Here is a 26,448-nt window from a genome sequence, read left to right as displayed (position 1 = left end):
GTTGCCTGCTTAGCGTTCGTGCTTCCCCCCCCCCCCCCCTTTCTGGAGGATGCTTTACATCCTACTTAGAATATCCATATATATAAGATCAGTTGGTTTGTTACCATTGGAAGAAGAATTAAGGCGCAGAAGGAAGAAGAATTGACAGAATGCTTCACACCTTCAATCGGTGCAGTTAGGCTCAATATATATAGCTGTTGTTTGATGACAACAATCAGTTCAGTGATGACTATAGGCTCGGCTATTAGCCAGCGATTTGTTACATCGTGTGCACATGACTTAGCTATATTCTAGGACGTGACCAACTATCTAGACTAAGTCAGTTCAACGCTAAGGGAGGATCAAAGATAGACTGAATATCTGAGTCCTCTTTCAACAGCCTCCCTCAATCTCAGCTGGAGTGGTCTTGCTGACAATGGCTTTGTGAAGACATCTGTAACTAGATCTTTGCTTGATATAAATATGATCTCCAAAGCTTTCCGAGCCACCCGCTCACGCATAAAGTGAAAATCCACCTCTATATGTTTGGTGCGAGTATGGAAGACTGGATTAGCCGAAAGATATGTTGCTCCTAAATTGTCAGACCACAGACACGGTGCTCGACCTTGATGAATTACAAGTTCACCCAACAGTGATTGAACCCAGATGATTTCTGCGGTGGCATTAGCCAATGCTTTGTACTCTGACTCAGTATTGGACATGGAAACTGTGGTCTGCTTGCGAGAACTCCATGAAATCAAATTAGCACTGGAGTAAACCGCAAACCCACTGGTGGAGCGTATGTCATCCGAGTATCCTGCCCAATCCGCATTCGAGATTGCGCTTAACAGTTCAGAGCTCGATCTGTTAATGGCAAGCCCAGTCATTAGAGTAAACTTGAGATACCTAATTCATTTCACAGCTCCCCAATGAATCCAAGTAGGCTCCGCCAGATATTGGCACACTTGGTTGACCGCAAATGCAATGTCTGGTTTGGTGAGTGTCAAATAATGAAGTGCCCCGACAATACTCCTGAATCTGACTACATCTTCATATGACAATCGTTCCCTATCAGACTTTGTTATCTTTTCTGAGACGGACATTGGAGATGTTACTGGTTTACACTGAGTCATTGATGCTCTTTGCAATAGATCCCTGATATACTTGGACTGAAGAAGCAGAAGACCAATTTTAGTTTTCTGAACCTCAATTCCCAGGAAGAAGTGAAGATAACCAAGATCCTTAATTGCAAATTCTTGTTGGAGCTGATGAAGTAAGTTGGTCACAGCTTGATTTGAGGAGCCTGTAACAATGATATCATCCATATAGACCAAAACATATATTGTAGCAGTAGAAGACTGAAAAATAAACAGTGAGGTATCTGCATTAGAGGGTCTAAAACCCAATTCTTGCAACTTGGAGCTTAATTGTGCGTACCAAGCTCTTGGAGCTTGTTTCAACCCATACAAAACCTTCTTGAGCTGACACACCTGACTGCTATGGATGTTCAAAACTAGGAGACTGCTTTATATAGACCTCCTCTTCTAGAAGTCCATGAAGAAAGACATTTTGGGCATCTAATTGTTTCAGTGACCATCCTTAGATGACAAGGATAGGATCAACCATATGGTTGCGGGTTTAACAATATGACTAAATGTGTCATCATAGTCAATACCTTGCCTTTGTTTAAACCCTTTTGCCACTAGCTGAGCTTTATGTCTATCAATTGATCCACCAGCCTTCCTTTTGAGTTTAAAAACCCATTTGCAATCTATCAAATTCATACCTGGCTTTGGTTCAACCAGCTACCAAGTGTCATTCTTCATCAAAGCTTGATACGCAGTATCCATTGCCTCCCTTCACTTGGCATGCTTGAGAGCTTCATGATGAACAACTGGTTCAGTGACAACAGTGTCATCATACCTGAAGGTTCCATCAGTGAACTGCCTCGGTTTGGTGATGTTGTTCTAAAGCCTTGTTCTCATGTGATGCTGATGTACATGTGCTGCTACTGAAGAGCTTGATGTAGATTCATTGGATGTAGAAGATGTAGAGTTGGCAACATCAACCATATCTAGATTGGAAGGTGTAGCATTAGTGCTGGAAGCCACAAGTTCAGACTCAGCAGGCATTGCAGCAGCTAAAGTGGTATTGTCGATAATGACTAGACTGTCATCAACATGCTGAAAGACAGATGCAGGTAAAACAACAGGAACACTTGTATGGTCATTATCCATATATTAATTACTCCCCAAAGAATCTACATATTGGTTGGTGGTAAAGGAAGCAAAAGCTGAGATTCAGATTGAAGAGACCCAGAATTTGGTGACATTGCAGAAAAGGGAAAGATAACCTCATCAAACTTGACATCTCTGGAAATGTAAACTCTTCCAAATTTTGGATCAATACACTTATAGACTCTATGAAGACTACTATATCCTAAGAAAACACTCTGAATTGAAGTTTGTGGCGGTTGTAAGGTCTCAAGTTAGGCCAGCAAGCACACCTAAAGATTTTGAGAAAATTGTAGGAGGGTTTTGTACCAAAAAGCTTTTCCACAGGAGTGGTGAGCTGAATTGTTTTGCTAGGTAATCTATTAATAAAAAAACAAGCTGTTTGGAATGCTTCATCCTAAAACTTCAAGGGCATGCTAGCATGTGCAATCAGATTCAGCAGTCTGTTAAAACTAGTGGTGGATTGTATCCTGTGTCCAAACCCTCTTGTTTAATAGATTCATTGGCTCGTCCATATCATACATTAACCTTTAAAAGAAGTACTGTTAGAAAGCACTTAACAAATTGCAATGGTGGAGCATTTTTCCAAGGCAGTGCACTAACTACAGTTACACTATAGTATTAAATATCCAGCCCCTTGAATTCCCGATACTTCTTTTATTACTGACAGGCAGGACTGGAACTGTTCATGTTTTGATGCTAAGAGATTTCCTTGAAGTATAGAAGATAGATCTTTGCAGATTTTGTTGTTTTTACTTTCTACTATAATTGCAGCATAACTATGTAATTTATGCAATAATTAGATGGAATAATTGAGTTCCAACTTGTAAGCTTCACCGTCTGTTGTGTAATTACACATTTTCACAAAATTTGAAACTGTGGAAGTTGAGGCACAGGGTATTGTTTCCTTGTTACTTGATGGAGGAAAAAGTTGGAACTTAGTTTATCACGATTTTGCTTGTTATGTTATATATGGTGCATAGATTTAGCAGCATAGATTTAGCAACTTTACAAATTCCACGTATGAGCAGAGCTAAAATAAATGTATGCACATCCTATTAACATAAACTTATATTTTTGTTACCCCGCAAAAATAACCATATATTTTGCTATTGCAACTTCGCAGACCAAAATTGTTCCTACAAAGTACATCATGAAAACAGATGATGATGCTTTTGTTAGGATCAATGAAGTGATCTCAAACCTGAAGAAGTGCAACTCCTGTGGCCTTCTGTACGGTCTTATATCTTTCCAGTCTTCACCACAGAGATAAGGAAAGCAAATGGTTCATCAGTCCAAAGGTATTGTTAGCTCCAATCATACTGCACCAAGATTCAATTATTTTGGCTGCTTTTTCTCACTCATGAGAAACACTGGAATGGCCTTTCGACGTGAATCCACCATGGGCTCATGGTCCCGGATACATAATCTCACGTGACATTGCTAAGTTTGTAGTCCGAGGCCATCACGAACGAACTCTTGATGGGTAATCGGATTTTACGGGTATGGGCATGTCTCATCTATACTTGTAATTGTATACCTATCGGGTAACGATTTGCGTCCACGAATATATCCACGGACAGTAATAAATAAGGAACAAATTCAACCATATTAAGATATTTACCCGTAGTTAATCGAGCAAACAAGTAAACCTGTCATCCCTACCGATGATCGCTTCTACAATGGAGGATGCGATGCTGACTATGTCCTCGCCCACTATCAGAGCCCCAGGCTTATGATGTGCCTGTGGGAGAAGTTCAAGAGGGAAAATCAAGCGGTATGCTGTGAATAGCCTCTGAACCAACATCTGCAAGTAGGAGAGCAGGTAGGGAAGTGATAGGGTTAGTCGTGTCGCTGTTGTACACTACATTTACTACGATTTTGATGTTTGATCGCTTGATTTTGTTTTTTAGACCAGGGCCCCTTTTACCCGGCGTTTGTTAGACGCCTCAATGGGGGTGTACGGGACGGGGGCTCGAACCTCCATCAACTCACTCTCATCTTAGAGGTTTTGCCATCAGGCTACTTGCCCATCCGCTTGATTTTGTTACAATACTTGTTACATTGTATTCTTTTGTTCTGGGTCAATGGTCTCAGATTTTTGGAGGAAAATGCTGATCCATGTATACGGATGTTGCTGTTAGATAAGAGCTGTAAGGGAAACTCCAGCAGAGACCGTATCCAGCCCATGACCCGCATCCACGTCGGATGCCGCTCGGCGTGAGGCCGGATGCGGTCTCCAGCGGAGTCCGTATCGAGTTGAACAGGGTTGAGAGGAGGGGTTCGGCGACAACATTTTTGCGGAGGGATGCGATGTTTGCTTCCCTATTCATGATAGGACTACCAAACAGGTCAGGGCTCCCGCGGACCGGTGGAAGGGGAGCTGGCGGGCGCGTGCAAAGGCGAGGCAGGCGGCCTCGGTGGCTGGCGGAAGCGAGCAACATCCAGTGACCAGGCAGGCGACACATCATCCCCCGCGGCTGACGACTGGGCCATCGCAGATCCGGCGACTGCACTCCCAGGTTCCCCCCCTCGTCGGTGTGCTCGGCCGCAGTAGTAGGTCCGTGGTCGTCCCCAAGCCTTTGGTAAGTCCTGGGTTCACATATCGATTTGTTTGCGAGGTGGCCGGCCAGATCTCTGGTTGGTCGCCGCCGGAGGGAAGATGGGAGAGAGAGAGAGAGAGAGAGAGAGAGGCAAGGGGAGGAGCTATTCTTCTGTCTCCTTCACCCTCAGTGAATCGGGGGTGCTTCTTCTTCTTCTTCGTCTTGCCTCACTCCACTGCTCCTCCTTCTTGGGGTTTTGCTGATTTTGTATGTTGCTATTCCCGTTGTATGTGCATAGCTGGGCGAATTTATTTGAGGAATTGATACCTGTGGTGCCTGGTTTAGCAGGAGATGGCATCGTTCTGCAATAGCCGAAGCAATTGATCCCCTCCTGTAAAGTAGACATTGAAGGGTGAAATCGAAGAGGATTGTTTGCAACCCGGTTATTGGTGTGAATCAATTGCATCGATCAATTGTTTTGATACCCTCCTGTGAATTAGACAGGGTTTGGGTGAAAATGGAGAGGATTGTTTGACCATTAGAGGTTCAAAGATTCATGTTGCTTGGAATCTTTGCTGTGTACCTTCTTTGCCAATTTTCCGACTCACATTGCCTTGCCTTCAGCAAGAAGCATGAATCTTGCTTAAAATGATTATCTAGTTTGAAGCTCGTGTATGCTTGTGTATAGTTGTCTCCTCTTGTGTGGAGAAAATATTATTTTGTTGAGATTTGCATCGTGATCTTAGGCCCTACTATGTACTTTTGTACCCTGGCTGCTGCTCAAATATGAAAACCTAGTATGCAAATTGATGTGCCTAGTGTCATGGCAATCAGCAATCCAGAAGAACACAATGTCATTCATAGCTGCAAATTAATTTTAGACTATTCAAAGTTCATAGAGAATGCATGAAGCTCCTACCTGTTAGGTGTTGTTCAATAATTAAGCAAATTCGCTCTCTTGCATTGCCTTCACTGTCTGAATTTGTAGCTTATGCATTCTGAAGTCTAAACTGACTATTACGTAATCGGAAATGTATTTCTCATGTTCAAAAATATTTGCTCATGTCTGAAGTTGATATTTGCTTCACTGTCTGTAGTTGTTGCCATATTGGTAGACTCTATTACCCCTGATTTTGAAAACTATGATCATGCATATACTTGTCAGCACCTAGTTTTAGTATATACGTTCATTGGCATAGTTTGAGATCGTCGAAGCGCCTTTTCCGTGCTTGTAGATGGATGCCGCAGCGCTTGACGCTCTTGTGTCGATGATGCAGGACCATTTGCAGGAGGCGGCTGCGGTGTTGAAGAAGGTAGCCAACGACAACTTGAGTACGGACAGCACCCCTGCTGCCGTGGAACTCAACAGAGCACTTCTGGAGGTCGACACCATTACGGTAGAGTTGGAGAAGCTCGTGTTCCAAGTTGAAGATGCTCTGAGCGGCAGTGGCGTGCCTAACCATGTTGGCGATGCCGACAATAGAAGCGTGGCAGTGGATGAGGAAGCGTCAGGATCAAAGGACATTGACGACGACGACGTCCTTCCCGCTGACTGGAGCTCGGATACCCTATTGTGTGCTGATTCAGATGATGTCATATCCATTGAATCGGGTCGTTCATGGAGGTTGTAGTCGGGTAGGGTTATTACTTAGTTGTTCGGGATTTATCGAGTCGACGTAACCTCTTGTTGTTGGTCATGACCTCCGGTACTCCCCTTATGACGTTTAGCGTAATGTGATTTAAGTTATCGAGTGTCTCCTATTTATGTTATGAAAAAGTGTGAACTGTCTATGTTTATTCAAGAATGTTGGATATGACACTTGGTGGAAGACTTTCTTATTCACAGGAAGGAAAGCATGTTCAAGTTAATCAATACTTGTTGTATTTCAATGCTTATTTGCTAGTGTGCAGGGACTCTATGGAGTACGCTGACTTCCTTCGTGGTGACGACAATGGCATCCCTTGGACGATGTTGTGCCACACACCCAAGAAGGCATCATCGGCACACAACCTCCTTTGGTAGAGGTGCAATCCCAAGAGGCACCGGGAGAGATAGCGGCTGGCGGTGGCCGTAGACAAAGTTACACCATGAAGGAGGACCTACTACTTGTGTCCTCATGGCTAAATGTGAGCATGGATCTCGTGGTGGGGAGCAACCAGAGTTTAGGGGCTTTCTGGCAAAGGATCGAGACATACTTCCATGACAACAAAGACCTCCCTTCTACCCGCAATAAGAAGTCACTGCAGGGGAGGTAGACGTTCATCAACGGTATGGTGCAGAAGTTTTGCAGCCACTATGCTAGGGCCCTGTATTCTAGGAGGAGTGGGACGACCGAGAGCGAGACGGTGTGGTGTAGAACTGATTTATACATGTTGTTGTTTTTTCGAACTGATTTATAAGTGTTGTTGTTTTATGATATTGTCATGATGAAAATGGTTACTGGTGGCAGATCGTGGAGGCATGCAAGATGTTCCAGGCCATAGAGCACAAAGAGTTCACGTTGCTGCCTTGTTGGAGGGAGTTGCATCATCATCCCAAGTGGCAATCGGAGTCCTCGTGCAAGAAGTAGAAGACCTCCACCGCCGGCAGCCCCGCCTCGACGCAGCACGTTGAGTCTTCTCCTGGAGCAGAAGCTGGGGATGCCCCTGCTTTCATTGCCAGTCCACGTCCTAAACGACCACCTGGCCGCACTCGCTCGAAGGAGATTGCCCGTGGTTCTTCTTCATCGAACTCAGCTTCTGCCTTCATGAAGGAGATATTTGACCACCTATTCTCGTTGAAAGAAAGGATTGAGAAGGATAGGGCAGAGAGGTTCGCTGAGATGATGAATGTGGAGCGTCAGAGGCTCAGGCTTGATGAGGAGCGTATGCAAATGGAAAAAGGTAAAGGAGGAGATGCTCATAATGAACATGGATCTTTCCCAAATGGATGAGGATCAGAAGGCATACTACAAAAGCCTCAAGTAGAGCATTATTGCAGCTAGGCGTGCCACTTCTGGGCCATCCGTCTAATTTGTGATCTTGATTGTGAATTTGGTTAAGCGAAACCTGTATGGACCTTCATTCGCTGGACAACTACAACTGTATTATGTTATGTTGAACGTTGCTTTGACAATTTGGGTTGTTGAGCCCTCATTGTCCTTACGGGGATAAATTTTCAGCAAAGGTGTAGCTCGGCCTGAGCATTTTTTTTTCCATTTGCCAACATGTTTACATGATAAAAATTGAGCTTACTACAATATTATACTCCAATACGCACTAACATAGGACATACTACACATAATACGCACTTGCATAGGACATAGTGCTAAATATATTAACATAGAACTAAACATATTAACATAGAACTCGAAGAGATTGATATTACTCTCTTCCGTGGATCTGCCAAAGGTGTTCAACAAGGTCATCACGGAGGTGCTGATGACCCTGCCTACTTCTTATAGCACCGTACTGTTGGCTGAATGCTAGCAATGGGGGGGTTAGGTCGTGTGACGACTGCACATCCTCACCAACACCCTCGTACACGTGTTCGACTTCCTCATCCAGTCTCTCATCTTCGATTATCATGTTGTGCATGATAATATAGACGGTCATGATGTTGTTAAGGGTTTCCTGATCCCATAACCTCATTGCCCCCGGGACTATGGGAAATCGGGACTGCAGTACTCTGAAGGCACGCTCCACATCCTTCCGTGTTGCCGCCTGCTGAAGCACGAAGTGTTGCCGTTTCCTCCCAACTGGAGATTGTATGGGCTTCACGAATGTGGCCCATTCCAGATAGATGTCGTCTGCAAGATAGTAACCCATGGTGTAATGGTACCCATTAATGGAGTATTGTACATTTGCTAGACGCTCAGAGTCTATAAGAACATATCATCTTCCTCATCGGAAGAGTCATTGGAGGAGAAACACAGCTCTCTCAAGCACTGCTTCCAGGCTAAACGAGGATCCATTTAGCTGCCTTGCATATATGTGAGTACCCCAGCCTCATATATATAGTGAGATGCTGAGCCTTGTGATGGAAGCCATCACACTTCCTTCCTTTGGAAGCCACTGGTCGTGAGGCTTCCGTTGCAAGACAAGTGACCTTCGTCTACAAGCAAAATTGCAGCGGTAGCACCGTCCATTTCGTACGTTGGAAGCAATCATTTGTGATTGCTTAGTTGCAGTTGTCAGGAAAAAATTGTACTAAAAAAATTCATGCCAACAAAATTGGTCCCTCCGAATTAAACGATTGAACAAATTTGTAGTGCGACAGTCCTTTCGGAAAAAAAATATTTTTTTCTAAATAAATAAAATTAATACACGTCCCACCAACTTTTACCGTGCTATTCAATAGCCGTTGCAATGAGAACATGTAAAAAAAGATGTTGCTTTGGCGGTTATATCGGTTGGAGAAAAAACCATTTAATATAGGAGAGAGAAGATAATGGATAAGATATAAAGTTTCTGTTGGAGATGGATGAAATGAGAGATGCTGTAATAGCGATAGAGGATGCTGTAATAATGTTTTAGAGTATGAAATTTTAGAATAGTTGTTAGAGATGGTCTAAGACAGGGTACTTAAGAAATGATCTGCATTTGCTGCTAATCATGCTATGCTGAGGACTAGATGATATTAATGGTCGATCTGCCATGTGTACCAGACATAGATTTCAAAGGAGACATTATGCTTGCTGGAGTTTCAGCATGACAAAGTTGTGAGCATCCAAACCCAAACAATTTGCTGTAAGACATGATAGAATATAATGAGAAGTTTTTGGTTTTGCATGGTTGGCAGGGACAAGTGCGATCTGACATGCGAGGGCAGTGCCGCCTCTAGGGTCTCAGTGGTGTACAAAGAGCAGCGGCATATCCTCGACTGGATTGGGTGTGCAGTGCGAGTCAGAAACTTCACTCTCGTCTCTCTTTGCACAAACGTACGTACCTGCACGACCCAAGAGACAATGAAAAGTACACTACCAGCCAGAAGGCCTCATGCATATTGCAAATAGGCACGAAATATCTTCACAAAAAGTTGGCAACTAGTCCATATTTTTCTAGTAGAAATAAAAAAATAAAGTGATGATAGTCAAGTCAGCCATAGCGGCTAACATTACAATATTGGTAGGTTAAGCTACCTAAGGCCCATTACAATATAGGCAGGTTAAACTACCTAAGGTTTGTTTGTTTACTTCTGATTTTTTTTATACTAGAAATCAAAAATCTAAACAAACAAGATTACTAAAAATTAGTTTTTAAAGAAGCCATAAGCTCTGGAGAAGATGAAGAAGCTTAGAGTAGTTTTGTTGAAAAGTTATATGCTGAAAGTTAAAAATTTATTATAAAAATCAACCGCTAAACTTCAAAAGTATCTTTTAAAAAAACTAAAAGTGCAGCTTTTCTGGTAGCAAACAAACTTGCCTTAATTCCATTTTGTAGAGACCAGAGGCTGCTGCTAAACTGGCTTCGATTATCTTGGCCAAATTCTGCAAAAAAAAAAGAAGAGGAGGAGGAAGAGTTCCAAAATTTCCCGTTCTTTAACCAGGAATTTATTCCGCCCAAAAAAGAAATTCTCTTTCTTTTTGTTTCGTACGGCCTGGAGCGAGCGCAAACCCGCATCCTTCTCTTCTTCCCCCTCTCTTGCGGAGCAGAAGGTAGGGATTCCTCCACTCCAAAGGAGAGAGAGAGAGAGGACCAAGAAGACCCAAGCGGGGAGAGGGGGGGGGGGGGGGGAGGGATGGTGCTGGCAATCTTGGCGCGGCGGCGGGCTGCGGAGGCGGTGCTGCGGCGGCCGCACGCGGCGGCGGCGTTCTCGGCGTGGAGGGCGTACGCGGCGGCGGCGGCGGCGGGGGAGGAGAGCGACGTTGTGGTGGTGGGCGGAGGGCCCGGCGGGTACGTGGCGGCGATCAAGGCGGCGCAGCTGGGGCTCAAGACCACCTGCATCGAGAAGAGGGGCACCCTCGGCGGGACCTGCCTCAACGTCGGCTGCATCCCGTCCAAGGTCCGATGTCCTCGCAATTGCGCTCCCCTCCCCTCCCCTCCCCTCGCCTCCCATACCTTCCCAATTTCGTGCCGTCTCAGTCTTGCCTTGCGATGCCTACGTGATTTGGGGCGTTAGATCTGTTGAGACTTGCGAGATTCGGGGGGTAAACTAGGTCAATCCCGGTGGCTGTTAGGTTCATCCTGTTGTAGCCAGGTGCGTGAAGCATGGATCTGCGGAGGATATGGTGATGCGCTGAGCATATTTGATGGACTGTGCGGTTAGGGTTTGAGTTGCAATCTCTTTCTTTTTTGCATTATTAGTTGTGTAGTAGCACGTGTCTGCTTCTTATACAAATTGGTGATCCGAATCTACTGTCAATTATTGCACAATCTCCTGTCATTATTAGAGGCGTTCTGCTTTGTTTCTGCCGTGCATTTGAAATTTCGTGCAAACAATTATATAAACTGTTTATAAAACTATATCTCTTCGAAATTTGATTCGTTAGCATCTTCTTGGATAACAAATCTTAAAAATTTCAGCACAGTATTGTTCTAAGCATCAGCACTCCTTCTGTTTTACAGTATCTGTCCCTTCTCTTGCTAGCTGCCCTTTGAAAGTAGTTGTCCATGGTGGAAAACCAGAGTGTGGTTAGTGCAATATATCCACCCTACGCCTAAGGTTAAATGATTGGTCATCTCTCTTTTTTCCTTAGACTTAGTGCTTCATTGGTTTGTGTGCATTGTTGTTACAAACATATATTTTGAAAAGGAATGAGTAATTATTTTGGTTTCATTTACCATTTCTCATCAGTTGGGTCATGAAGAACTGATATGATTCACAAACCAATACTTATTAGCAATGTTATGTATTTGGATTTATGTGCTAAATGTTTTTATATGTTGAAACTGACCTTTTTGTTAGCATTTGCGATTTTTTAGTCAAGGGACCATTGGGCTGTAGTTTGGTTGAAATGATGAGTCACTATCATGGTATTTTGCGCTTTGGTCATAGTTTTTCCAGTTAATAGTTTTAGTTTATTAACTGTCCTTTTTCTCAAGACTTGGTTGTGTGACAATACCCCAGATGACTGTAATGAGTTGCACCAGTTCTGAGATTTATAAGCTATTCATATTTTCAGTCTCGTGTCTTGAACCTTTTCTTTTACCATCCATATATGAGGCTCTTTTGTATTCACCTGTGGGGGTTATCATTCATGACAAATTAAATGGGTGTAATGTTTGAACCTAACTAACTACGTGAACAGCATAAATTGTCAAAGTGCTTTGTGTTTTTGTTTTTCTTTTGCATCAGAGTAAGTGCTAATATCTTATCTTCATGTGGAGATAAGCATATTTTGATACTCCCTCCGGTAAAAATTACATGACGTTTTTGACTTTTTACAGTCTTCGACGTGCAACTTTGACCACTATTTTCTATTAGAATATAGTTATAATATCTAATAAAAATATATTATTATGAAAGTAATTTTCAAGACAAATATATGCGTATGATTTTTATGTTTCCAAACTAAATATTTTGGAAGCTATTGATGGTCAAAGTTTTAAAAGTTTGACCGGATCTTGGTCAAAGCATCAAGTATTTATGACTAGAGGGAGTGGATCCTTAAGTCCACAGTATGATTTAGAGTCTGTTATTCCATCAAATCATTATCCAAGCAGACATTTTCGTCTTTTATGGATACAAGCTAAACATGTTTACATGAGATCTGAACTTCTTGCTTACAGGCCTATCCTTATTATAGCTCGAGTGTAAGATTTATATTGTAGTGTTCCCATACATCATCAACCTAGTGAAGCGTATTTCCTTTTTCTGGATATAAGATGAGCGTCATAATCTGGAATCTAAGCATCTGTATCTCTTCACCTGGATAATTATCCGTTTTGGTGTTATACCACTATGGATGTGCTTCATTGAGAACATTTCTAATTCTATCGGTGCTTCCAATTTCGTATTTCAGGCTCTTCTGCACTCATCACATATGTACCATGAAGCAAAGAGTTCTTTTGCTCACCATGGAGTTAAGTTCTCAAATCTGGAAGTGGATCTCCCAGCCATGATGTCTCAGAAAGACAAGGCTGTGGCAGGACTAACAAAAGGGATTGAAGGGCTCTTTAAAAAGAATAAGGTGACGTACGTTAAAGGCTTTGGGAAATTAGCTTCCCCCTCGGAAGTGTCAGTTGATTTGATTGATGGTGGTAGCACTGTTGTCAAAGGGAAAAACATAATCATCGCAACTGGGTCAGATGTAAAATCACTACCTGGAATCACTATTGATGAGAAGAAAATTGTTTCATCTACTGGTGCTTTGTGCTTGTCAGAAATCCCAAAGAAATTGGTGGTAATCGGAGCAGGTTATATTGGCCTGGAGATGGGTTCAGTCTGGAATCGGCTTGGTTCAGAGGTCACTGTTGTTGAATTTGCGTCGGATATAGTCCCATCAATGGATGGCGAGGTCAGGAAGCAGTTCCAACGCATGTTGGAGAAGCAGAAGATGAAGTTCATGCTCAAGACAAAGGTAGTTGGGGTTGATACCAGTGGAGATGGCGTAAAGCTAACTCTTGAGCCTGCAGCTGGTGGTGAGCAGAGCACCCTTGAAGCAGACATTGTCCTTGTCTCTGCTGGCAGAACCCCATATACTTCTGGGATCGGGCTGGACACTATTGGTGTTGAGACAGACAAGGCTGGCAGGATCCTCGTTGATAAGCGCTTCATGACGAATGTGAAGGGAGTCTATGCAATTGGGGATGCCATCCCTGGGCCCATGCTTGCACATAAAGCTGAAGAGGATGGTGTCGCATGTGTCGAGTTCATTGCTGGAAAGGAAGGCCATGTTGATTATGACACAGTGCCTGGTGTGGTGTATACACATCCGGAGGTTGCATCTGTTGGCAAGACTGAGGAGCAGGTGAAGGCTGAAGGAATTGCCTATCGCGTTGGCAAATTCCCTCTGCTGGCAAACAGCCGTGCAAAGGCCATCGATGATGCTGAGGGGATAGTCAAGGTGGTGGCTGAGAAGGAAACTGACAAGATTCTTGGTGTGCACATAATGGCGCCCAATGCTGGTGAAATCATCCACGAAGCTGTGCTCGCCTTGCAGTATGGAGCATCGAGCGAGGATGTTGCTCGTACATGCCATGCACATCCCACTGTGAGCGAAGCCCTGAAGGAGGCTTGTTTGCAAACCTTCTCGAAAGCCATCCACATATGATTTCTGGTTGTCTCTTTACATCCAAACTACTGGCTCAACAAATCCCAAACTTCCGTAATAATTTTGGATCTGTGGAACCAAAAAGCCCCTGATTGCCATTTTGTTTTGTTGACGGTACTGTGAATTGACCTTTTGACAGTTGCCAGTTTTTGTTTCCTCGCATAGCCGCTACATCTATACCAATAATATCCTGATACTGCATTGTTGTGTATCTCCATGAACCACTGCTGGATGCATTTCTTACATTCTAGTATTTGCTTTTTTTACTTTTTACGTTCTGGTATTTGTGATACATCGGAGATGAACACAATTGTATTTGTGCCTTTCCCTCCCTCTTAATTGTACCTCTTGCTTCACCGTTGTGCTTCAATCTGAATGTGATATATTGTTGCATCTCCAACTTAAATGGAATTGTTCTGCTACCGACTACCGTAGCTGTAGCAGCATGAAACATTCAGTGCCGAACAAAAACGCACCATGTGAGGTGAAAAGGCATGTCTGCCGATAACCCCCTCCCCACCCCCATAGACACCGAGATGTCTGTTGGCCTAGGTGATAGCCGGTAGGGCTATCAATATTTGGAAAGCTGACAGACCTGTTGGCAACCGACGTGTTGATAGATAAATTTTCTTTATTTTTTAGTGGCTTTTTAATTTAGAAAGAATTATATATTTAATGAGCATAGGCAAAGTAAAATTCAACGTACATCATATGATAGGGTTAGCCGCATATTGGCACTAGACAATACCGTTTATAATATTAAAATGTTAAATTACATGAAGTACCACAAGCCACACACCAACTCTAACAACGATAGTAGCATGTTCGGTATATTTTTTATTTCATCATAGACATGTACCGATGACAACTTAACATGTATTAGAAAATTCAAAGAAACCACATACATAAAGTAACAACGGCATTGGTATTACGATATAATTCTAAAAATAACCTAGACATGTACCAATTCTAAACCTACATGTCTTAGGGAATTGAAACAAGCCGATTACTACTGACACTCTACTGAGTGCAATATGTGTACTTTCCTTTCTTCGCTATCTTAGGTCCAGCTTCACAAGCCTGACGTGCCCTCTTGCACTTTTGTTCCATATCTGCCTTATGCGCCTCCGCTTTGAGGCAGTTCTACTCCTCTCTCCTCTTTTGCTCTTCCTTCTGTAAGCGTTTGCAGGTCGCTTCTCTCCTCTCGTTAGCTTCCATTTCATGGAATCGTCTCTATGTCGCCTGGTGTTGGGTGTGCAGGAGGAACACATTTGGTTGACTCTGCTCAGTATTGATCCATTGTATAAAGTTGCATAGTGATGGCCGAGACTGGCAAAGAAGGAAAATTCGTAAGTGGTAAACGATAGATAGTTGTGTTTTAGTTTTGCAATATGTGAGTACCTAGCTGCGGTAGCCACCATAAATGTTATCTTCCGGTGGGTCATACTCGTAGTTGGAGCACATGAAGAACTTCCTGTCGTAGGTGTTTGAGAAGTAGTTGGACTTCCTAACCCTACATAGGTCTCTGCACTAGCACATCAGAACTTCGACCCCAGCAGACAAAAGATCTGGTACTGACTTCTTTGGGCGAGGATCATAGTCTATATTGGTAGCAGGAGAAGGCTTTGATTTGTTTGGACAAGTTGCCTCCTGTGCTATTATTTATATAAAAAAACAGTGCTGGTTCATGGATTGAGTTCATGGCTACTTCTAAAAAGGCTATATTTGAAAAGGCTACTTTTGAAAAGTCTACATCTGAAAAGCTTATGTCTGAAAATCCTCCTTTTGAAACGGCTACACTTGAAAAAGTTACTTCTGAAAATACTAGTTCTGAAAAGCCTACGTTTGAAAAGATTATATCTTAAATCATTGGATTAGGGTTAAACATTACAATAAACATCGTACGTAAGGCTTAACAGTAATATTAGCATAATTAATTTATGGTAGTGCATCTATAAAAGGGTTCACATAGTTCGAACCATAGGCACAACAAAACAATGGATGCTAGAGGTGGGAGAGGGAGAACTAGAGGATCTACTAACGCGGGGAGGGCACCGGTGATATGGTCGAGTTCCTTTGGTCCTAGCGCGTACGAGGAGCCACTCGAGAACTTCCCTTTGTAGGGGAAAAGTGAGTTTTGGCCACCTCATCATTTGAGGACTTACGACCACCCGAAAGAGAAGTGGCTAAAGTGCTCCCACAGATATAACTGTGTTGTGCAGATGTATGATGGTAGCATTAATGGAGGCCATCGATTCTTCTGATGTCCTCTTGGAAGGGTGAGAGTGAAAATAAGTTCAATATCGTATTTTAGAATATTTTAGTCTTTAATTTCTATATATTTGCAGGAGTAAGACGATGACAAGAGCTGTCACTATATGAGCTGGGTTGATCCTATCGTTGCACATAACATCTAGGAGTACATCCATCACCTGTAAGACGATATCTTCAACCTGCAGCGTGAGATTGATTCTATTCCAATCCCTCAAAGTAGAGCGAGCTAGTCATCCACATTGACGATCCTACCATATGCCTCGATCCCTAATGCCCCTGCTCGTGTCACCAAAAGTTTGCTCCTCCCCCCTCCTCCTCCTCCACCATCACTGGCGCACTATGGTGATGGGGGATGCTAGGAGTCAGGAGAGTCTTCGCATTTCATTTTATGTCAGTATGACTAGAAGCAATATACCTCGATGTGTTGCCTTAGCCTTATATTATATTTCCTGGTATAGTGTTGTTTGTAATTGAATAAATTTTACTCTGTCATGTAACGTTGTATTCTTGTTGCATGCGTAATAGTAGTAGGATTCGTAACGCGAAGGGTTTTTATTTGGAAAGTTGCAAATGAATGATTTACAATAGATCCTACTGCATGGACTGGGGTTTGTTCCCCCTTCTTTCAGGTGCTGCTTCGCGTTCTACTTCTTTGCATGATGACACATTGATATGATTTATTACCTAATAGGATATCACGTCACAAACCCTTAATCATATCATTAAGTATAAACATGCATCATGAGAATTATGTTTAATTATTGAGTGCTTGTTAAAAATTCTTTGGCGGCTTAACTTTTGCGAAGTGTTATACATAGGTGTTGCGGTTGAAACCATTTAAAATGGGTTCATCTCATTTCAAGATCGCTACATAAAAATTCTTAGATTTTTCAGAACAGCGGAATACCTTTTGTGGATTTAAGGGAAGAGAAAGAATAGAATTTTTGCAGCTCAAATGAGCTTATTCTCTAACATGTGGGCCCACTTGGCTGGCCCACACCTCACCCTCTCCTTTTCTTTCAGCAGCAGCACCCCACGCCCCTCTCTCCCTCACTTCCTCACTCTCTCATGCTCACTCTCCCTTCCCAACCGAGCAGCCCAAAGAACAGCAAGGTTGCTGCTCTCTATCTCTCTCAAACTCTCTCTTCTCTCCCCAAATCTCACCCTCAAGAAGAAGAATCGAGGTATGCTTGTATTGCCATCGTTTTCCCCTCATCCCTAGCTGTCCATCCATCCAAGTTTCAATCTCATGCATGGAGATTTGGATGAGTTCCAAATCAATTTTGTCATCCATCTTCTCTGAATTTTCAGCAGCAGTTTGGCCCCTCTTCGCCGAGCTTTTCCCTCCTATTTCTCCTCCAACCGATGATCCCCAACCTCCACAAGTAGCTTGGGTAAGTCCCTTAGGTTTCCCTTGGTGCGAATGCACATTTTGGTTCGGTTAAGTTGGAGTTTTTGAGTTGGGAACAAGTGAGCTGCGAAGCACCGTTTGCTCGTGTTGGAATGGAGCTAGTGTGAGATGTTTGAATGAACAAGAGCTAGTGATTCATGTTGGTGGAATGGGTAAATTAGGTGTAGAACCCTTACTAGTGCCTATACATACCTATGTGGGTTAGGTTTTGACATGCAAATCGAATTGGCCTTGGTTTCTTTGCAAAATTAGGCAAACTGGAAGCATCGAAAGTTCTGAATTTTGGATCGAAACTTCCCGTTAACATCGAGTTAACCCAACCGAGAGCCTCATTTTTGTATAAGTCTAGAATATCCGACCCGATCGAAAGTTCTGACTTTTATACCGGAACTTCTGATTAAATAGAGCTGCAACCCGAGAACCCTGTTTTCGTAAAACACCGAATGTTCCAACCCGAGTATTGGAACTTCTGAAGTTACTGTTCATCAGACGATTTTCTTTTTTATTTACTTTGCTGATAGTTGTATAATTTGTAATTAATTCATACAAACTTAAAAAATCATGAAACTGGTTGTGTTAGCTTTGTATGAGTATGAACTACATGTTAGAAGTGTTGGAACTCCTGAAATATTTTCTGATAATTAATTAATTAACTAAATGCACTTAAGTTTAATTAAATTATACCATGTCCTAAAATTATGGAACCACTTGAACAATTCATATTATGATTAGTGCTATCTAGGAAAAATATACTTTGGTATGAAAGTATTTTTTTAATTGTTGAAGCTCATTTAGTCTTGATAACTAGCTTAATTAAGATCCCTTTTGGACAGACCTTAAATAAATAATTTTTACCATGAGCTTATGTATTTAAATTCGAGTGTTTCCTGTTGCATTATGTTCATTACCCAGTGCCACATCTCCATTAAAATTTTGTAGCAATTTCATTGTATCTCTTTCATGCTCATCATTGCATGCGATCTTCGTTAGTGAACGAAGGACCGGAGGGTGACACGGGTGTGATCAAGGGCGATTCGGAAGTTCCCTTGCTTGTAAAGCTGATCAACAAGGCAAGCATCTAAGTATTTTTATCCCATTACTTTGGATCATATATTGTGTGAATTGATAAGTTGTGCTTTGTGTATGTTTGCATGTCAATTAGTCTTATGTCGGGTTTTAGGTTAGATCCTAGTTTTTGCATTACCTTCTCTTGATATTGTTTATCGCTTGATCCTTTGTAACTTGGGCTGTTCATGTCACATAATGGTCAAACTTAAAATAATGTGTTATGCTTAGCATGGCTTAGGTCCTCGGTAGAAGTCGAGCGGTGGTTCGGCCATCGTTCACGAGCTTAAAGCTTAGCTTATATCACAAAGATAATGATGATGGAGGATGATGTAAGCTAGTGAGGATGAGCCGAGATTCGGGCGGGCAATAGGGATGGATCGAGAAGGGAGTCTCGGATGCTATAGGCCCGTTTGAATCGAATAAGCACCGTCTATTGTTGCAGTTGGTTTTAGCACTTATCCGTACTTACCACATATTCGTATATGGGACGGATGAGTCGAATATCTTATGTAGCTATGAATTTTGGCATGCTAGTCTCGGGTGCTATCGAATAGACTTGGAAATGGTATCTAGTTTGCTTTGAGAGTAGTTCTAGATGACCCTCACATGCTGAGACGCATGTTCAAATGGTTGGAGCTTAATTGGGAAAGGTTAACATGAGTACCCCCTTGTGTGAACATGTGTGGTCACACAAGCCATATGATCCTCAAGTCGTGTGGGTAATAGAGTACCCCCCTCTCCTGTAGGGTGCAAAACAATTTGAATTGCCGCACTCTTGGTTATAAGCATATTTCTGTCCATTTGCATCAATCGTAGAGTTTCGGTTGTGGTCGTGATGGTATGTTAGAAAATGTATAGTGATGTTGTTGAAGTTTTGATACGGTTCAAGTTATAATTATGGTATGGTAATGGTCTCAGGATAGAAGGTTGCTTATGGTTAGGTGTAGATGCTTACACTTGAGTCAAAATTGCTCTTGCATATAAAATTTACTTAACCTTGTGGCCGAGTCCTTGTTAATTATCCAAATTGCATTCTCCTTGGAGTAAGGCTATTTATAAGTGCATATTATGGATTAAGTCTTACGAGTACCTTTGTACTCACGTGCTTCGTTTGCTTTTCAGGTGAGGAAGGTTTAGTTTTTGGCTACTTTATGCCCGTCGATGTTGATGACAGGCAAGAGTAGTGTCGTTCTACTCAAGTGTTGTTATTTTGGGGTAGCGCCTTAGGGCAATGGTGCTACCCATCTTTTGTCATTATGTAACTCTTTCCGCTGCGTAGTTACTCTACCAATGTTCGGTTTATGCTTTTTTTTTATAAAGTTAATCTATTTAAAGACTTAGGCTACTTTATGCCCGTCGATGTTGGTGACAGGCAAGAGTAGTGTCGTTCTACTCAAGTGTTGTTATTTTGGGGTAGCGCCTTAGAGCAATGGTGCTACCCATCTTTTATCATTATATAACTCTTTCCGCTACGTAGTTACTCTAACAATGTTCGGTTTATGCTTTTGTTATAAAGTTAATCTACTTAAAGACTTATAACTTAATTTAATTACTCGCTCTTTATTATGTCTTATGATAAAGTGCTTACTGTAAAGGTGTGTATTCCAATCTTGGGCACAAAATATATGCTGGGACTATCAGAGCAATATTCTGATTAATCATTGTAATCGTGATTACATAAATAATTGACTTAATGATTAATTAGAATATTATATAGATGGTTCATCACATAGGACGTCACACTGATACAATTTGAAAGCAGATACAATTGCATGATGCTATGCTTTAGGATGTAACGAGAACACATGTAATAAAAATATGGCTAATAACATGTATAATGCCGCAGTCAAGGGGCGTCGCCATGGCCTCGGGCGCTCTTATTAGGCACACCCATTGGCCTACGCCAATAGCTGCTCTGTGACGCACATGATTGGTAGAATACTTTAGGGCTCGCGCAGAGTGTAGCGAGGTCTTGTAGTATATGTAGGGGTGCTAGGGCCGGTCTGCGACGATTGCGTCGATAGAGGTGCCCCCACTGTCTACAACGAGCCCTCCTCGTCGAGCTGAATCGCGGATCAATTGTCTGGTAGGGAGTGCGTCAATCCGGATGCAACATCGAAGGAGCCTAGAATTGTTGCATGGTACCATCATGTCAAATTTCATACATCACATAATAATTAAATTGTAAGGTGCAATCCCGAGTGATCAAATTGAGTGCGACAGACCTGGCACTGTAGCACCCGCGAAGAAACCTGGAGTCGGCATGTAGCGCACCGGTGGTGGCTGAGATGACGGCGCTGGTTCTATGTTTAAGTGTGGTGTCGTAGCCCGAGCGCGTGCTGAAGACCTCCTATGTGAGCTAGGCTCGACGACGTCCGGTAACCTCTGGCACAAAGCACATTGAAACCCGTCAAGGCAATGATGTGCGAGCCAACGCAAACTGGTCATCAGCTCAGTCGGGTCAACCTAAGGTGGGACCAACTCCCAGTGGTTCACGAAGTCTAGTAACTCCTTGTCGACATCCATGCACGTGTTTGACTACAATGCATGAGAGAACACATTTAATATAAGAATGCAAGTCAGTAGAATATAACAAGTCTCACGTACCATGGCATGGTACGCCACCGCAGGCTCCGTAGCAAAAGTGAGGTTTGCAGCTGTGTTCGCCCACTGCTCTAGCCATGGCTGCATCTTTGTTGTCTAGGTTCTATCGTACACGATACTTTGACCCTTCCTCATCATCTTGCAAGAAAAATTTACGATTATAAAACTGAAAATATGATTAGTAAAACATTTATAATAAGAAATACTTACATGTGAGTGTAGTCCATCGATTGACACTCCAAGGGAAGTGTTGGTGATACCCAAATTACCTGTACACTCTGTCCAAATAGTATGGCTCGACCATGACGTGGCACCCCTGATTCAATGGGCCCACCACCGATTCGACGTGCCCACCACCTGCCGGTACATGGAGTGCCGACAGGCTCCGGACCCACTGCCACGTAGGAAATCAACACGCGGAGTACCAACAGGTACATATTCTTGCAATTTTATGATTTTGGATATTATTTTTACAATTTTCAATTAAATAATATCATTAAAAAATTCCTAGAAAGCCTAAATGCTACTAACCATAGAAATACAACTTATCCAAGACTGTGCTTCATATGAAAAAAGTTTCCACTTCTATGAAAGAAACGACATTGGCGAGGTTGAGACTTGAATGCCATGTGACATGCTTGCCTTAGCGTAAGTTTGATTTACGCCTCAGTTTATCACGTCTTAAGTTAGTTAAATATAGCTAAGAAATTTTTAGTTATAAATATGACAAAATTAGTTAAAGAATTAAATGTATGATATATGAGCTAAATGGCTAATAAAATATGGCTTATCATCGTTATAACAGTCAACTAAACAGCTATCTAAAAATCTATAACGTGAACCAATTATACCCTTAGTTTCATGTTCCTTGCTGCCTTCTGGTGTATTTCGCTGAGATGGCATGTGACGTGCTCCCAAGAAGTATATTCAACGATTATAACGATATAACAAAAAAAGGTCAAATAACATGACAGCAGCTGTTGAGCTTAAATTTCTCCACATTTGTATTCACTCTTGTATTCCCTTCCTTTTAGGTACATTATTTTCGCCACATCTGGAATGACATTATGCAATCTTTACATCAACTGTGAATTGTTATCCTCTGGCTTCACTGGAATGAAACTGGAATGAAACTGGAATTCTTGAAAATGAAGTGCCGATCCAAGGAAAATGAAGAATGGCTGTCAAGGCTGAGGGATCTTGCTGTTACGCTCTTTCGCGAAGGTCGCAAAGCGTTCCAAACCTTTCAGAAGCAAGCTTTCCAGAAACGGTTTCAATGCCTGGTGAATGACAGTTAGATTGGTCAATTCAAGGATTTGCAATGTAAGCATAAGATGTGTGCATCTGTCACTTACTGATGCGATCGGGGCCAAAATTTCAGGGACTTCATATGCCACAGTCAGCTGCGTTCAGTAAATAAAAGGAATACAATGTTTTAGATAAATATATCACCTTAAAATAAAAACAGGTGTTACAAATTCACATGGCTGAATACTCACTTGTACTCTACACGAGGAAGAGCTTTTGGGGAAGAATCGGACAGCACCTCTGCAACAAGCCAAATTGTTTAGTTTTAATAACTTTTAAGGTCTCAAAGCTGAAACCATGGACGACTCACAAAATTATAGTACTAAAGTTAACTAAAACCAACAAAGTGGGAAAATACTGTAGAGAAATGAAGTATTAAGAGGACTAATTTATGTATGCAATAACTGCAGATTTTTGTAATAGTTACCTATTAGGAAGACCTTCAAGAGATCGCCAATGGATCTTTTGATTTTTAATAGGCTGACACGTGGAAAAAAAAATGATATCACAGAATATTCACAGCTAGACTGATAGCAACCCTTTGATAGCAAATACTTACCGTCATGTTTCGAGCAAGCCAAGAAAATTCTACATTCCGACCAAGTACCTCATACTTCAAAGTCCAGCGTGAAAGATCTGGTTTATCTTCAAGGACCTGCATTAGGATAACTATGTGTGTTGAAACTGAAAGGAAGTAACGCAGCACGATATATGCAGAGCCAAGCTAATGAAAAGGAAACAGTGCGTAAGAACCATATTAATTTATAACATCACTATGATTAACTATGATGAATCTTAGTGGATGATTTTGGGCTCTAAAGCATAGATTCAAAAAGGTTCGTGTAGATTTTATAGTCTTAAAATAATATATTGATATGATTTGGCTAGGGTAGATGGGTTAGCAAGAAGAAACAGGCTAGTCGCCCTTCTCTCGGAGGCTCTGACTGCTCTTCAGTTTCTTCTTACTTGATTACAATATGATACGCCCTCATTTATAGAGGAAAGGCCCTAACTAACAAATCTTATCTCCTTACAATCTTATCTCTACTAATCTAATCTGCCCTTTATCCCTAACGCCTGCTACAGTACATGTTGCTACAGTACCATACAGCAATTCCAGCCCATAACAAACTAACAAACAAACTATATCTCGGGCCCAGGGCCCAGCCCATAACATATATACATAGGGGGGAATTATATTTGATGATGTAAGTTCAAAGTTTGTTGCATTCTTGACAAAAAAATTACTCTTCCTGTATTATGAAAACTTTGCTTGGATATACAAATACTGTCGTTTGGATTTTTGAAGATGTAATCTATGCTGTTAGTTCTTAATTAATTGTAAAGAAATGAAAAGTATCCTCCCAATTCAATCACATCAGATAAACACATGTTTCCGAAAATAGCATTCTGTTCTTAGAATCATGCAATCTAGTTATTTTGTAGGATATCAATTGCATTTTTTTCTGGTGTATCTTATGTCACTTGTTGGTTACGTGAACTAACATAAGTCACAGTGACACAATCAACAGAAACATGTTTTTCTTGTAGTTTCATCCCACTGATAGATTACGAAATACCTATTTGTTTTGGTTTTTGCAAAATAAAGAATATCTTTATTGCTTATATATTCATGACACAGAAAATGGCATCATCGTCCATCCCTAGCAATGCACTAGTAAAAATTTTGAATACCAAGCAAGGCATGCTGAAAATGTGATGAGAAAGATATATTGACTAAAGCTTCATAATCACCTTAACAGACGAGATGAATGGCATCCACTGAGGAATGGTCTCACGCTCTGAGTAACACTGATAGGCCACTGAACATGGAACGTCAACTTCAAGCTCAGTGCTGCTCCCAAGACGATATTCAGTCACAAAATTGACAATGTAGGAAAAGTTGATGAATGAACTTCTATCGAATCCGTTGCAGGTAAGCAGGTAAGTTCAGCAAGCTGGTCATTGACAACAATTGCCAAGATGACTTTTTGCCCCCAGTTTTCAAATGCATGGAAGATTGCAGTATGATTTTACTATTTTGTAGGACCAAAATTGTCAATACGGGTGGATTTTTGTCAAGAGTCATGCATAATACAGTACTCAGCAGGCACATATAAAGCAAGGTAAAACGACAGTCTCTGCGCATCTAGAATTCTGATCAGACTTAATATGGTCGTATTTATAAAGCCTTGCCTATTGCAAATACACATCAACATTTGTTGCTTCAAGCCATAGCCAAATTGCAGAAATTTCTCCCCACAACAAAGAGCCTCTGCCTCATGATGGAAGAAAGCTTTCTCAGTCACAAAGATACAGTTTGGAAATGGAGCATCTACACGCTGGGCCCTACAAAATCCAGCCTTATCCAATGCAAGCCTGCACTTGTTGAGGCTGCCCAGAAAATGAGAAATACTCATTTCAAGATTACACAGGCTATATTCATTGCTGTTTCCATGGACCACCGTTCTTAGCTGTTAATACTACATTTCACCCTCTTACCAGACTGTACACAACATAAAATTCATGTAACATAAAAAAACTTGGTTTTTAACCAAATAAATACATGATAAAAAAGAAGAATACTGTATCATTCTTATTGACGCCGCACAAGCTTCGGAAGAATACACTGAACACAAAGAAAAACTCGATTTTGAAAAGTAGAAGCAAGTACATCCTTAACGGCCTCAATTCCTGACGTGAACGGCCGCTTTGTTGGAAGTCATTCATAGGCCCTTTCAATTAGCTAGACTGAACACACTATATAAAGAAATAATTTCAGTCCCCGATACAAAGCATCGACTTACTATATTATTATAACCCATAAAAGGCCATATTTTTTTATAGAATCACTTGAATGAAGCGGCAGAACAAGTCTCAGCGAGAGGGATTAACCTGATTGACCTAAAACAAAGAAGAAGTAGATGCGCATAAATCAATAAGAACCTGTGGCTCAATTCATCCTTTGGGTCTACGCGCTTCCAGTAACAAGGTCTTTCAATCGTTGTGCTTCTCACCATTTTAGTAAAAGAAAAGCGGATTCTACTCCTCTTCAAGTAAACATGGTTTCTCATGATACCAATCAACAAGCGGAGTAAGCTCAATAAAGATACGGAAAAGGGGAAAAGTATTTTTTTCTCCGAGTCAACCAATAGGCAGTAACAATAGTAATATGGGCAGCACAGGTCAAAGCTGAAAAATCCTAATTCGCATTTGGAACAAGAAAGACAAGGCTATATCAATTCAATCCAAAAACTCAAAGGCTCATCCCTCATAGCAGTTCACATGGCACGGATCAGGTTGCAGGCGTTGACATGTGGTCCAAGGAATCAGGCAAAATCAGGAGGAAAGAAACGCGTACGTGCACTCCTGCCAGTCCATGGCCACAGGAGAGAACAAGGCGGGCCTTGCTCCTGCTCTTGCCCTGCTGCTGATGCTTCTGCTCGCCTTCCCCTCCCATCTTCTCCTCCGCATCCACCACCTGCTGCTGCTGATGAGATGTACCTTGCTCTGCGATGGCCGCAGGCCTAGAGATGGCGAGGACGGGGCGAGCGCCTCAAGGTTCGCCTTCCCGGCGGCCGAGTGGTAGTACAAGGCAGCCATGGCTCTCTCTCTCTCTCTCTCTCTCTCTCTCTCTCTCTCGCTGTATGGTTGCGCAGCCACTGCCTCGTGGGCTCGTGGCGACCACAAGAATATACAATGAGCGCACTTGGCGTACTGGGGTGGCTCAGGCTGAGCTGTCAGGTTTCAGTCAAGTGAATTGACTTGAGTAGTTTTGGCGTACGAGTGAAAGCACGAGCTTTTATTTTCTGATGATGATGTCCAGAGATTGA

General features: G+C 42.0%; 2 protein-coding genes across 3 annotated transcripts; one reads left to right on the top strand and one right to left on the bottom strand.

The window, feature by feature from the left end:
* The first annotated feature begins 10,259 nt into the window (after positions 1-10,259).
* On the top strand, positions 10,260-14,161 carry LOC133900788 (dihydrolipoyl dehydrogenase 1, mitochondrial-like). The gene is made up of 2 exons (XM_062342028.1): positions 10,260-10,739; positions 12,700-14,161. Exons 1-2 carry the CDS (start codon positions 10,476-10,478, stop codon positions 13,948-13,950), a joined length of 1,515 nt encoding a protein of 504 aa, XP_062198012.1. The 5' UTR covers positions 10,260-10,475; the 3' UTR covers positions 13,951-14,161.
* Positions 14,162-22,287: 8,126 nt separating this feature from the next.
* Positions 22,288-26,295, bottom strand: LOC133900772 (uncharacterized). Of its 2 annotated transcripts, XM_062342010.1 has the most exons (7): positions 25,977-26,279; positions 24,371-24,470; positions 23,175-23,270; positions 23,043-23,095; positions 22,807-22,855; positions 22,663-22,710; positions 22,288-22,587 (listed from the first exon to the last, which is right to left on the bottom strand). In XM_062342010.1, the coding sequence occupies exons 1-7, from the start codon at positions 26,216-26,218 to the stop codon at positions 22,492-22,494; spliced, it is 684 nt and encodes a 227-aa protein (XP_062197994.1). In that variant the 5' UTR covers positions 26,219-26,279; the 3' UTR covers positions 22,288-22,491. The 2 variants fall into 2 exon arrangements, with proteins under 2 accessions (XP_062197994.1, XP_062198001.1); XM_062342017.1 differs by lacking the exons at positions 22,288-22,587; positions 22,663-22,710; positions 22,807-22,855; ... (1 more) ...; positions 23,175-23,270; positions 24,371-24,470 and adding an exon at positions 24,477-25,009 and having other exon boundaries at positions 25,977-26,295.
* Between the last annotated feature and the right edge of the window lie 153 nt (positions 26,296-26,448).

This window comes from Phragmites australis, chromosome 2 (genome assembly GCF_958298935.1).
Source record: "Phragmites australis chromosome 2, lpPhrAust1.1, whole genome shotgun sequence".
NCBI lineage: Eukaryota > Viridiplantae > Streptophyta > Magnoliopsida > Poales > Poaceae > Phragmites > Phragmites australis.
This window is presented reverse-complemented; position numbering and strand designations above follow the sequence as displayed.

Excerpts from the sequence above, each read along its gene's own strand:
- LOC133900788 (XM_062342028.1), top strand. The coding sequence starts at position 10,476 with ATGGTGCTGGCAATCTTGGCGCGGCGGCGGGCTGCGGAGGCGGTGCTG. Across the intron at positions 10,740-12,699 it reads TCGGCTGCATCCCGTCCAAG|GCTCTTCTGCACTCATCACA; the intron begins GTCCGATGTCCT and ends TTCGTATTTCAG.
- LOC133900772 (XM_062342010.1), bottom strand. The coding sequence starts at position 26,218 with ATGGCTGCCTTGTACTACCACTCGGCCGCCGGGAAGGCGAACCTTGAG. Across the intron at positions 23,271-24,370 it reads CATTCATCTCGTCTGTTAAG|GTCCTTGAAGATAAACCAGA; the intron begins GTGATTATGAAG and ends ATCCTAATGCAG. Across the intron at positions 22,711-22,806 it reads CTTCCTCGTGTAGAGTACAA|CTGACTGTGGCATATGAAGT; the intron begins GTGAGTATTCAG and ends TACTGAACGCAG.